The 12,926-nt window shown below is 40.3% G+C and overlaps 2 protein-coding genes across 7 annotated transcripts in view; one reads left to right on the top strand and one right to left on the bottom strand.

Moving 5' to 3' along the window:
* The window catches only part of mast3a (microtubule associated serine/threonine kinase 3a), a 43,819-nt gene extending 39,001 nt beyond the window's left edge, over positions 1–4,818 (bottom strand). For 4 of the 6 annotated variants that reach the window (XM_054766533.1, XM_054766536.1, XM_054766537.1 and 1 more), the window contains exons 1-2: positions 1,264–1,394; positions 897–1,138 (exon numbers count right to left, since the gene is read on the bottom strand). Coding sequence is in view for 2 of the 6 variants with exons in the window: in XM_054766536.1 (XP_054622511.1) it covers positions 897–935 (39 nt within the window). In the remaining 4 variants the exon portion in view is untranslated. Of the gene's footprint in view, positions 1–896; positions 1,139–1,263; positions 1,395–4,631 lie in introns of those variants that run through there. The other 2 variants (XM_054766530.1, XM_054766532.1) reach the window with 2 other exon arrangements.
* A 1,936-nt stretch (positions 4,819–6,754) lies between these two features.
* On the top strand, positions 6,755–10,987 carry LOC129177179 (growth/differentiation factor 8). Its single transcript, XM_054768016.1, has 2 exons — positions 6,755–7,106; positions 9,961–10,987. Exons 1-2 carry the CDS (start codon positions 6,791–6,793, stop codon positions 10,731–10,733), a joined length of 1,089 nt encoding a protein of 362 aa, XP_054623991.1. The 5' UTR covers positions 6,755–6,790; the 3' UTR covers positions 10,734–10,987.
* Positions 10,988–12,926: the final 1,939 nt, after the last annotated feature.

Genomic DNA, 12,926 nt, shown 5'->3' with positions numbered 1-12,926 from the left:
TCCCAAAAAATCTGATTCCAAATCACTGGAGGCATTTTTACATGCTTTCCGGCTAAGTCTAATCTGTCTTTCCTGTTTTTCCAGCATTGCCTTCTGTGTTTACTTTCACCACGGTATGTCTTGAATGTTGATTTTCACAATGATATGCCTCAAGTGTGAGCTATTGATGTTTAAAAAAAAAACAGGTAATGCATGAGAAGTTCTTCTGATGTACTGTATTAATTACTCTCACTCTTTACTTGCAAGCCGCCTGGTTTCCGTCTAAGTGAATGTAAATGTCATTAGCTGCAGCCTGGCCTACTTCCTTGCATGACAAATGGGTTGTGAGTCAATGAGAATACACTGTAAGTCTTCAGTGAGTCATGTTGACCATGTGCTTGACAGAAATGATGTGAAGTGCCACCCATGCCAGTCTGGATAGCATTGTGTTTTGTGTTTAACGCCTTTTTTTTTTTTTTTGCAATATTGCATGATTCCAAATGACACTGTATGGCTGTATTGTACTTCTTATTACCACCACGACCTCTAGTTTGGACCTTTCATGTGAATTCCTAACAATGGCTTTTACTGGAGACAATACAGTATAGGGTACTTCATTACTCCTGTCGTAGAAAAATAAACATGGCACCCAGGAGAAGATAAAGGAGGTGCTTCTCCAGATCATGCGTGCGCCTATCACCAGGGCAACCACATTTACCAAAGCACTGAAATGAGACGCTCCAAAATAAACCCGCACTTGGGTCCGTAACAACGATCAACACATGATGTATCATCAGGAATGACTTCTATGTGGGGGCTACACCCGATGCAAATCATCAGAATATCTCACAACAACACCGATGTCTCGTCATCATCATCATTTGCCTGGAAACAGCGTCGTGATAGTGTTTGTTTACCTGTAGTCCACGTCGTCTGAGGATATTCGGCTCATCCATTGTTAAAGACAATAAAAAGCAATCAGCACTCCAAAGCGGCTTCTTGCTCAGTCAAGGCATTCTGCACTCAGATGTGCCCGGATAAAGTGCTCCTCCTCACCGCTGCTGCGCACCGCCACATCATCCACATCCTCTGGATGTTCCTCCTCACCAGATTTCACCACCGACCCAATGAAGGCGCTCACTTCAGCTGCTTGATCACACTGCACGAAGGGAGGAGAGTGGGTTGATTAGCAGCGGAGGTGAACACGCTAATTACTGATAGCCTAAATTGAGGCGTTTATTATGTGTTGATGTTCAGCCCAATCAAATTAGGCAAGGCACGTACTCAAAATGACATCAGCATCACCAATCACGTGCAGATCCACCCTAAGAAGAACACAAATGGTCAACAATTGTGCTTTGAAGTGAAGCTGAATGGCCGATCAGCGTCTGCTGGCACCCAGCGGTACCGGCGTCTGCCGCTTTGTTTTTCTCATGCCACAAGGCTTTGCCTCTTGTGATATCACATGCCCATTTGTGAGATGTGAAGCACTCTTTGTTCTGTCTAGGAAACAACCTATTTATAAACTTTTAGTTGTGGAAAAAATTATGGAAATCCATGTGGTTGTCTGCAGCATACTGAGCCTACCCTCACGCGCCACAAAAAAAAAAATACACCCCAGTTTTTCCAGTTATTGATTGAAATTCAAGTCGTTAAAGTCCAATGAATAGCTTGAAATGGTACAAAAGTGCCAGAGGTTAAAAAAAGGGAAGGTTACCCAAAACTGAACAATATGTATTCCAGAATTCTACAAAAACGCCTGTTTCAGGGACCACAAAACGGGTCAACAATTTTAAGCTGGCAGTTTACCTTGGCCGTTGGTGCAACTAATTCCCACAGGTGTTCCAAGTTCTGGAGCACTTACTACCTCCTCTGTCTGCATAAAAACAGTTCAGAAGGGTGAGGACGGCGATAAGTGAAGAAGCGTCAGTTGTGAAACTCCAGCTTTATTTACAGTACTTTAGGCTGCATATAATTTCCCTTTTTTTGTTTATGTGTTTATATTACAGTAATATGCTAAACACATTTTCTCATTACTCGGAAGTTATTTTATCTTTGTGAATAAAAATAGTTACAATTTCCTGGGCAGTATGAGTGCAATGTGTGATGCCAAACCTTGGATGCTATTGTTACTGTGAAATCTAAAATACTTTTTTTTTTCAGTTTTATACACAATTTTCTGACCAAAAAGAAAAACGACTACAGCAACCATTGTCAATGAAGGGCTAGGCTAAGACTGAGAGGTGGACATGAGGGATATTTCAATGGCCCTCTGCCTTGTGACAAAACATCCAAACATTTTGAATTGCAGTGCTTGCATAATGACAAAAGGATGATGTGTTTTGGCAGCACTGACAATTTATACGGGAAAGAAATTTCGTTTTGACTCATGATTAAAGTGATTCGGGAAAGACATGCTTTTGCAGGTGAACCGTGGCGTTGTGCTGAACCATCCAAGTTTATTTTGCTAAAAGAACTAAGAGTGTTGTGAAAGCCCGGTCTGTTTCAGGAAAGGAGCCAAAGCAATTGAGAAGGATCTTTGCATTTTGGTGGCACTGACTATTTATATGAGAACGGGATTAGCTTTGTAGCATGACTGAACCGTTTTGGGAGAGATATGTGCTTTTTGCAAGTGAGCTGTACTGTTTGGCCAAATCATCTTAGAGTTTTGAGAATGTAATTTATTTGTCAAGAAATGAGAAAAAGTGTAACACGTTCGACGGCAAGAAGGAAGTGAGAGAGCATGGAGGAGTGTGGCGTCCAGAAGGTTACGCATTGTAGGGAAATTTTAACGCATGCACACACACAGTTAGTTCCAAATGTGAAAATTGTAAATAGTTCATGGTGTTAAATGTGTAAATAAATTGTTATTTTGATGTCAAAGTGAAAATGATGCTTGAAATGTATCTTTTCACATAAAAAGCTGTTCTCTCCCTTTTTTTAGTTGGGAACTTATATTTTCCTGAAACCTACCTATGTTTTACTGCTGATTACTAAAGAAAAAGGTATAAACAAACTTTTTTTTGCTCATGAAAGACGAGAGTCAAATATTTCTTTTGGTAGGTTCTGTGTTCAAATGTCCATAGAACATAATATTCTGTGTGCCTTGAAAAATCAGTCAAAATTGTCTAAAAAGGCCAGTATTGAAGGGGTTGAATTTTGAAAAATGGCTGGGATTGAATGAGTTAAGTGACATGGGCCAGCACTCCTGAGACCGAAGGCCCCAAGCAGATTACATTGACATGGCAACACATAGAAGCTGAAATCTAATCTAGACTGTTGGGAATAAATTACTACAATATAAATAAAATAAATATAAATAAATGCTAGAATTTAAGTTGTAAATGTAGTCAGTGCTTCTGACAGCGTTTAAGCCAGCAGAGAAGGCTTTGCAGGCTTTCCTGACGGCACACCACTGCAAAAACTGCACAGCTGATTTCCATGAAACTTTGTGGATTTTTAGCACACGTATCATTGGAAGAGTTTGATATATTGGTGAGGATCTGGATAAAGTTGTAGACAGTTTTTGCCATATTGAGTCACTATGGGGATTAGCCTATGCCCCAGAATGAAAATGGTACATTGAACACTATTTTAGCTTGCTGATCGATGAGACTTTGCTGAGGATCCTGACAAGATGCAGATACAACAATCGTTTTTCATGCTTTGTGTCACTATGGCAGCTCTTTTTAATGTAGTGGTTCACAGAGCTGACTTCCGTGCAACTCGCAGGGGATCAGTTCTTACTAATTGAGTCATTTCACAACAATCTCATCTGGGATAGGCTCCAGCAAAGCTAAAGTCAACAGAACCATCTTAAGGTCACCCTTAATAAACCAAGAAGTAGCCTGCGAAATAACAAATAGACAAACAAAAGACATGTAAGGTTTTTTTTTAGCATACAGACTAGTATGTGCCATTGTACTTCAGTAGCGTACAATGTTGTTTTGTTGTCCTCAGACATCACCACATGTCCTGTGAGAGACGTGATGATAAAAAAAAATTGTGTCTCAGATAATCTCCTTAAATAACCTGCCTGGTATTACACAAACAGCTCAGTCTTCAGGGAATGCGAGGTGACAGGTGTGAGTTCCAACAAACACATGGTACAGGCAGTGATTTCAAAGCAAAATGTGCTACAGGCCACTAGAGGGCATCGTAGCGATGCATATTTATATTCGTTAACAGATACTGTAGTCCTCGCATGGCCTTTTTATGTGAGACAAGAGACTTGACAGCGTCGAAACATGAAATTATTTATCATTATTAAAATAGGGCATAATAACTGATTTTTCCAATCATATTATGGTACCTAAACTACAATGCCACCACCCTAAACTGAAAAGTAAAGCTGTTGAATACCAAATGCAAAGAGAGCAACCTTTTCTCCTTAAATGCCTTGTTTGTCTTTCCCTCTTTCTGCAATACATTTAATATGCCGGTACTGAATTTTAACTGTTGCAGGACAAACTTAATGATTGCATGTACCTGGATGTGTGACTCACACAACACCTTTCACACACTTGCAAGGTTGGATTGCCTGATGATTGCTCCATTACCTCCATGACTCACCACATGGAAATTCGCACAAACACACACATACACACGCGTCAGAGAAACTATAGATCGTCTTCCTTCACACAGACACCAACCTCTTTCTTTGTTTCTTTGTTTTGGCATCATTCTGTCTTGTTTTGGCTTGCTTGTAATCCTTTAACCTGAAACTCCTACTGCACACGTTGCAACTCTTTACATGTTGGCCTTAATGATGCAATGATGATTTCAGTCTAATAAGTCTTTTTATCTTTGATATTATTTCCATTGCTTGAGGAAGATGGCCGCACCCTAAATCTGTGTCTGCTCAACGTTGCTTTCACTTAGCCGGGTGTTTTTCTTATAAAGCTTCCCCAGGGGGGATTTACTGGGTGTCTATAAATATATAATGGGTGTGTTCCTGCTCTTATTTACAGCGGTGTGAGAAAGTGTTTGCCCCCTTCCTGATTTTTTATTTTTTTGCATGTTTGTCACACTTAAATGTTTCGGATCATCAAACAAATGTAAATATTATCCAATGACAACACAACTCAACACAAAATGCAGTTTTTAAATGAAACTTTTTGTTATTAAAGGTTAAACCCACATGGTCCTGTGTGAAAAAGTGATTGCCCCCTAAACCTAATAACTGGTTGGGCCACCCTTAGCAGCAAAAACTGCAATCAAGCGTTTGCGATAACTTGCAATGAGTCTCCTACAGCGCTGTGGAGGAATTTTCGCCCACTCATCTTTGCGGAATTGTTGTAATTCAGCCGCACTGGAGGGTTTTCGAGCATGAAGCGCCTTTTTAAGGTCATACCACAGCATCTCAATAGGATTCATGTCAGGACTTTGACTATGCCACTCCAAAGTCTGCATTTTGTTTTTCTTCAGCCATTCAGAGGTGGACTTGCTGGTGTGTTTTGGATCATTGTCCTGCTGCAGAACCCAAGTTGGTTTCAGCTTGAGGTCACAAACAGATGGGTGGACATTCTCCTTCAGGATGTTTTGGTAGTCAGCAGAATTCATGGTTCCATTTATCACAGAAAGTTTTCCAGGTCCCGAAGCAGCAAAACAGCCCCAGACCATCACACTACCACCACCATATTTTACTGTTGGTATGATGTTCTTTTTCTGCGATGCGGCGTTGTAATGGAACACACACGCGCCAAAAAGTTCAACTTTTGTTTTCTGGCAAATTTGAGAGAAGCCTTAATGTTCATTTGTTCAGCAGTGGTTTTCGTCTTGGAACTAAGCTAAGCTATCTGAACAAAACATCTTAGCACAAAACAAAGCAAATAATTATAATATCTAATCATATATTTCATTCATTATTTCATTTTATTTTTAGAACGTTCCGAGAGCTAATAAAAAGTCAAGCTGCAGACCAAATGACTCTTGTCCTTTGATTCTTATAGTTTCAAGAATAAATAATTTGATGCAGAGTGAATGTTTTAAGCCCTCACATGAAATATGAAATACTGTTGAATTTATGACTTGGTGGTGCACCGTTTTTTGTTGTATGCTGTTTCTATGCATTTATTTGACCTGAAGACTATTCAAGACTAAACATCATCCCAATTATCTCCCTCCCCTCCAGTACGAAACCAGCGTGCAGTCAATGCTGTGTTTAGCTAAGCCCTTCAGTGGAAAAAAAGAGCATCAGTGACAGAGCGTGACGCAATAGTGCGCAGAAATAATTTCATAATAATGTACTCAATCTGCTCAATGATAGAAGGGAGATTTTTCCCACCATTTGGTTTTCTGCATGAGCACTGCTCCTTCTGTTACTTTGCAAAAGGCAAGGCAGGAAAATTGTATAGTACACCGGTTCTCAAAAGGAAGTACTATTGCCCCTGTGGGTGCATGAAGACACTCCAGCTTCCAGCAATCAATAACACACCATTATTAACCCTGGAGGATTGGATTTCTCATTGTTCGCTACCTTAGAAGTAGCCATATGTTGTTATTTATTTGATTAGGTAACAAATAACCGCTAGTGTAAAATGCATAGATGAACACATGGCCGAAGTGAATGTTGTCTCTTACTTTTTTTTGTTCTCATTTTCAACCTAAAGGGGTTATAAATATTAAACAATTCACTCCAAACTTTATGGAAGAAGTTACTGGAAGAAGTCTTGCCCCATCAGAAGCTCACCTGACAAAGCAGGGGCGTGGCAACACAGAAACTCTATAAATGAAAGTATGCCAAGAATTTCATTAACAACATCGACGAAGCTCATCCACACGGCGTCAGCGCTCCCAGACCAAACCCACCATGTTCAGATCATGCACACTCATCTCCTCCTTGCTGCTCCTGCTCTTTGTCGCTAGCACAGGGGAAGGCAGGCCTCACCAAGCCCCGGAGGGCACTTTTGACGTGGACACTCAGAGGGACCAGCTTGTGGAGGCGGTCAAGATGGGGATCCTAAACTCACTTGGTATGGACAAGGAGCCTGAGCTCACCCAGAAGGCCTCAGAGGAAGAGCTGAGGAGGATGTATCAGCTCTACTGGGACAAACTGAGGGAGATGAGGGGAAATTCCAGTCGGCCGGTGGGGACGACCGTATCTACTGTGCTTTTCCCAGATACAGGTGAGAGATTAGTCGGAGCGCCGTGTAGGATCTCATGACTGACACACCTACAGCACTGGCGGGGAACAGTGACATGGAGTGAAAGGATCGTGTGAGTGGGAGTAGGAAGGAATGTTTGATGCAGGGTTCATTCAAGAAATCTTGTCGTGAGAGTAAACCCGCGCATGCAGAAAAGGCTTTTATCAAGCATGACAGGCACACCCTATGGAGCCTCACTGACTTCCATGTTGTTCTCATTTAAAAACATTGAAAAACCATAGTGTTTCAAGTAACAGTTCAAATATTCCTGAATGTCACACAAATATAAAGACTGGGCACTTGGTGCCAGTGATGTTACTGTAATGTTCAATGAGACGGACTAACTGATCGCCGGAACAACAGGCTTTTATTGCAGGTTTGACGTACACTATTTCACAACAGGCACAAAAATTCCTAATAAAAACACGGGCTACTGTTGCTGCAGTAACCCAGGCCAAGTTCAAACTCAACTCACTTCCTGTCCGCCCGCCACTCAGCTCTTCTAGGGAACACATTTATTGCAACACACACGCGCACAAGTCTTATTTATGTCTTAAATGGTTTATTTACTCTTTGTATGTCTGCCTTATTGGGTAATAGGTGTGTAAAGGTGACTATAGGGGACACTTCATGTCTAGAGGGCTATAACAAAGTTAAAAAAACGTATTTAGAAGGTCATAAACAGGTTTTCTACACTCTAACTACAAAAATATTTTATTTATAAATAAGGAATCCTACTTCACGGAAATTCTCTTATCACAGTTGTGTTTGGAACCAGTTAACCGCAATAAACGAGGGTTGTGTATTGACCTACTGCACATTGTATTGGTTATAGTAATGTACAAAATGTATCAAAACGGCCCCCCTCATCCTTAAATTTTTCTGTATGTGGACATCTCTCATGATGACTTTCTGACCTTTGGTTCAACTCCAATTTGTATGACTTTAGAGCAGAGGTGTTCAAAGGTACGGTCCGGGGGCCATTTACGGCCTGCGACTTCTTTTTTATTGGCCCTTGGCACGTTCTAAAAATACGATTTAAACAATGACATTTAAAAAACAACAGCAAAAGTGGGGAAAAAAGCAATAATTTCAAAAAGTTGTAATATGAGTTGTAATATAAGAAAAAAAACAAATAATAAATTAGAAATTGTAGAAAATTAGGTTGGGTCAATGCTATAATGTTATGATAATGAAGTCAAAATATTATGAGAATAAGTCATATTAGTATGACAAAAAAAATGTACACATAGGACGTTAGTATTTGTAAAAAAAAAAAAAACCCAAAACAGCCAAAAAAGTAATGTAAGGAGAAACAGTCCATAATAATAATAATAATAATAATAATAATAATATGCTTTGTCACTGATAAAATAAATAAATATACAGTCAAACTTGTCTATAGCGGCCACTAGAGGGAGTCTGCAAAAGTGGCCGCTATAGACAGGTGGCCTCTATAGACAGGTTGGCGTCCAGTTTGAATGTTGACCAGTAGAGGAAAAAAGGGAAAAAAATAATAATAATAATGTTGACCAGTAGATGGCACTGCGGACTACTGATAAAAGTTGTACAGCACTATTAGGCTTGTTATTATCATGGTTCATGGTTTTAATCCTGAACATGCATGAGTCAAACAGTAGCACATCACATAGTACAATTCACAATTTTGCATGTCCAAAAAGGAGTAGGAAGAAGCAAAGCTTATTTAATCCTACCCCTCATCAGTTTCACATCAGTTGCAATACATTTATTCACCTCTTGTTCTTCCAAGTGTACTTTGTAGGTCTACATGACAATGTAGTGCAATCATAGCCAAGGTTTTTACTTACTAAAAGGAAGCTAGAGGCTTAATAATAATTGATAACTGATAAAATACTTCAGTTAAGTACAACCGAACTCAGTTTTGCTCCCGCTGCCGCATGCATGCTAGCATATGGTTTTTTTTTTTATTGTAGCGTCGCTGGGAGCACGTCCTGTTCCCAGATTACTTTGCGGTAATGTTTCGGTGCAAATGCTCTTAAAGTTACATGTTTGACCAGGAAATAGCAAACTCAAAAGAAGATGGCTTTTTTATGTGGAACAACTGACAGTTTGTGTGGATCTTGTGAATGATTGTGACTGAGCTAGGACTCAGTAATTAAAGTCTACACACGACGGCTTCATTGATTGAAAAACAAAACTTTTTCGTGCATGAAGTTTCTACTTGAGTTGGTAATTTTGCTGCTATATGCAGGTCAGATATTGACCAAGGGAGACAAAATGGGTGGCTGCTGGCTGCGTTGGACAGGTGACTGCTATACACAGGGTCTATAACATGTAAATTTGCTGGGGGGGATTTTTCAGTGGCTGCTATAGGCAGGTGGCCCTTCTATAAAGGTGGCCGCTAAGACAGGTTTGACTGTATTTATATGTGTCATATATATATATATATATATATATATATATATATATATATATATATATATATTTACATATATAAAATACAGTCAAACCTCTCTTTTATATATTTGCAGTATACATGATATTCAATATTTTGTTTGGGTTGGTTAAAAAATAAAATAAAATAAAAGCGGCCCCTGCATCTTTTGATTTTTTCGTTTGCGGCCCTTAGTGGAAATAGTTTGGACACCCCTGCTTTAGAGGTTGAACTCTACTTGATGTTATTTTGGATATCATGGTGCTTTTAAAATATTTTGCTTTCATGCAAATGCCGTCTGTTCATCACTCTCAATTGCCTTTTTAAAATACATCGTATTTTGTAGGTACGTGCTGCCACACAATTACAGAATGTTTTGTTGTCTCCTTTTTACACTTTCCATGCATTTTCTGTCTACAGTGGCGCCAGTAAAAGTACCTCAGGGTGAAGAAGCGCCGCCTGGTCCGCGCATGCAGCGGTACAGAGCTGTTTTCCAAAAGAACCCAAACATCCACATGGAAGTGACGCTCACCCGAGCTGAACTGAAGCTTTCCAGGCGGATCCTAATACAACCAACCCAAGTGCAGCCTGATAGAAAAGCAGAGATGAAAGTTAAAGTCAAGCGGATGAAGGTGGTGAACTCAACAACATGGACACACACGGGTTCTCATGTTAGCAACTCACTCATGCAAGATGTGACGGTGGACATCAGCTCCAAGGTGGCAAAGTGGATAAGCGCCGATGACAAGTCACTGGTTGTGGACGTAAGCACGGCTGAGGGTGAAGGCGACCCAATACTTTCTCTCGAATTAGACTTCATTCAGTCGGAAGCAACACATGGCGTAAGGCTGCCTCGCTCCAACCGGGAAGATGACTGCAACGACCAAGGGTGGTGCTGCCTCAAGTCAGTCAACGTGTCATTCAGAGACATCGGGTGGACGGATTGGGTCGTGGCCCCGACGGAGTACACCATGCACTTGTGCGACGGCGCCTGCCCACACAACTACAAGCCTGCCAGCATGCACACGCAGGTGAAGTCTCGACTGCACCAGATCATGAAAGGCAGGACGCCGCGGCCCTGCTGCGTGCCGGCCTCCTACGAGCCCATGGTCCTCATGCACTACGACAGCAAGGGGAAGTTGAAACTGACACCTTTTAATGACCTAATAGTCAGTAAATGTCACTGTGCCTGACACAATCAACGCTGATGACTTTTTTTAGGGAAAAGCATGTTACTGCTATGTGGAGCTACTGGTGATGTTTTTTTTTTCTTAATGGTTTATTTATTAAAAGTTTCTATTTATTGTGTTAAGTGATTTCGTAAAATGTGTTTAAATTTGTCGTTTCATGTTGAAGGTACTGTAATATGAGCTGCATTGTCTTACATTTCAGTCGTGTCAAATTTGTCTTTGCTGACCTGTTGCACTTGAATTAACAGTATCACACTTTTCATAATAAAACACGTGCAGGAAATGAAAGGCTCTCATTAATTTCATTGCTAAATTATAGTTCAGTAGTGTATGGAGGTCAGGGTGTATCTGGATGTGAAATCAGCTTATTTAGATATGAGAACTTCCATATCTCAGACTGTGGCCTTGACCTTGGCAATGATGTGTTCATGATTAGGCATCGACAGTAGGAAACTTCTAGGTGTTCTCTTAATTTAGTAGGAAATTGTACAAAAAGTTAAGTGCCAGGATCATGTAAAAAATTAGTAGACCGCCTTTGTTTCTTCAGTTTCTTGTTCGTTTTAATGCCAGATACAACTAAAGGTACATTTGTTGTCATTATATTTGTCCATACGAATGTACTTTTAGTTGTACCAGGCATTAAAATGAACAAGAAACGGAGGGTGGTCTAATCATTTTTTCCATAACTGAAGCTTGTAGAGCCACTGAAAAAGCCATTATAAGTCTTCTCTCGTTACATCGTGGTACTCTATCTCTGTTTTTTTCAAATTAATTAATAAATGATCACTGTTTTGTGGTTGAATATGGCCTATTATTAGTCAAAACATATGCATATATAAGGAAATTGTATTTATTCTTGTCCCAAATTAAGCATTTTCAGTCATAAAAAAGGCTAAATGAACAAAAATGCAAACCTGAGGCATTCACAAGTGTGTAATACCTGTGACATTGTGAGCGCCTTTAAGAGGCGGGGCCTGGGAAGTGACGTATGTGATAGCAACTGTAGCTAGAGTTGCTGAGTGTTAGCATGATTAGCAGTGCGGAGTGTTGTGGCTGACAGCAGCTCCTGTGTGAATTGTTTACTGCATATGTGTTCTCTGTGCCACTGCAGTAGTATTCTACTACACTGGCCACTGGGTGTCAGGAACGTTATATTTGTGTGAGTCTCATTTACGTCTAAGATGTCTTATTTTGCCTGTATTTTGGGTAATGCGAGTGTAAAAGTGACTATAGGAGTGTTATTTCATGTATAAAAAACATTTACAAGGTCTTGAAAAGGTTTTCTATGCTCTAACTACAAAAATATTCCATTTATAAATAAGGAATCCTACTTTGTGGAAATTCACTTGTGCGACAAACGAGGGATGGCTGTATTGTCTAAATATCTGGCCAGTGCACCTCACAGTGAACGTGTCCAAATTGAGTCCAAAGTGTCAATATTTTGTGTGAGCTCTGCCTTAACCCTCTTGGCCATGGAATTCACCAAAGCTGCACAGGTTGTTACTTGAATCCTCTTCCACTCCTCCATAATGACATCACTGGTGGAGATGGTGGATGTTAGACACCCTACACTCCTCCACCTTCTCCTTGAGGATGCCTGAATTAGGTTCGGGTATGGACACATACTTAGTCACTCCAACATCCTCAGGTTCAGCGTCCTCAACAAGACACTGGGAGTTGTGTTTGGACTCGGTGTCTTGTTGGAAAACGGCCATGCAGCCCAGTTTCCCAAGCTTCAGAATGTTGGAATTCCTGTTTCCCTCAATGAACCGCAGCTTCCCAGTTCAGACACCACTCATGCATCCCCAGAACATGACGCGATAGCCACCATGCTTGACTGGAGGAAAAACACAGTTATTATGGGGCTTGTGGGTGTTGTCAGCTGTTTAGACAATAATGACTGTGAGTTGAGGTACTTTTAGTGGATAGTAAATATGTACTTCTATACAAGCTTTGCATTGACTACTCTAAAGTGTATCCAAGTTTCATTTCTATAGTATTGTCCCTCCGGACAATATCCTGTAGTAGGAATGCTGAAATATGAGGAGTGTACTCAGGTTTGTGAGATACTGCATGTACTATTAGTTAAAATGTAAAAAACTACTAAAATCTCATGGGAGGAACAAAGAGTCGAACTTCTAAAATAATAAAATGGATAAAAATGAAAGGGATAGGTAATACTGATGGATATTACAA

Source organism: Dunckerocampus dactyliophorus, chromosome 2 (assembly GCF_027744805.1).
Source record: "Dunckerocampus dactyliophorus isolate RoL2022-P2 chromosome 2, RoL_Ddac_1.1, whole genome shotgun sequence".
NCBI classification, from domain to species: domain Eukaryota; kingdom Metazoa; phylum Chordata; class Actinopteri; order Syngnathiformes; family Syngnathidae; genus Dunckerocampus; species Dunckerocampus dactyliophorus.
This window is presented reverse-complemented; position numbering and strand designations above follow the sequence as displayed.

Coding starts and splice junctions, on each gene's coding strand:
- LOC129177179 (XM_054768016.1), top strand. CDS start 6,791: ATGTTCAGATCATGCACACTCATCTCCTCCTTGCTGCTCCTGCTCTTT. Junction 7,107..9,960: donor TGTGCTTTTCCCAGATACAG/GTGAGAGATTAG, acceptor TTCTGTCTACAG/TGGCGCCAGTAAAAGTACCT.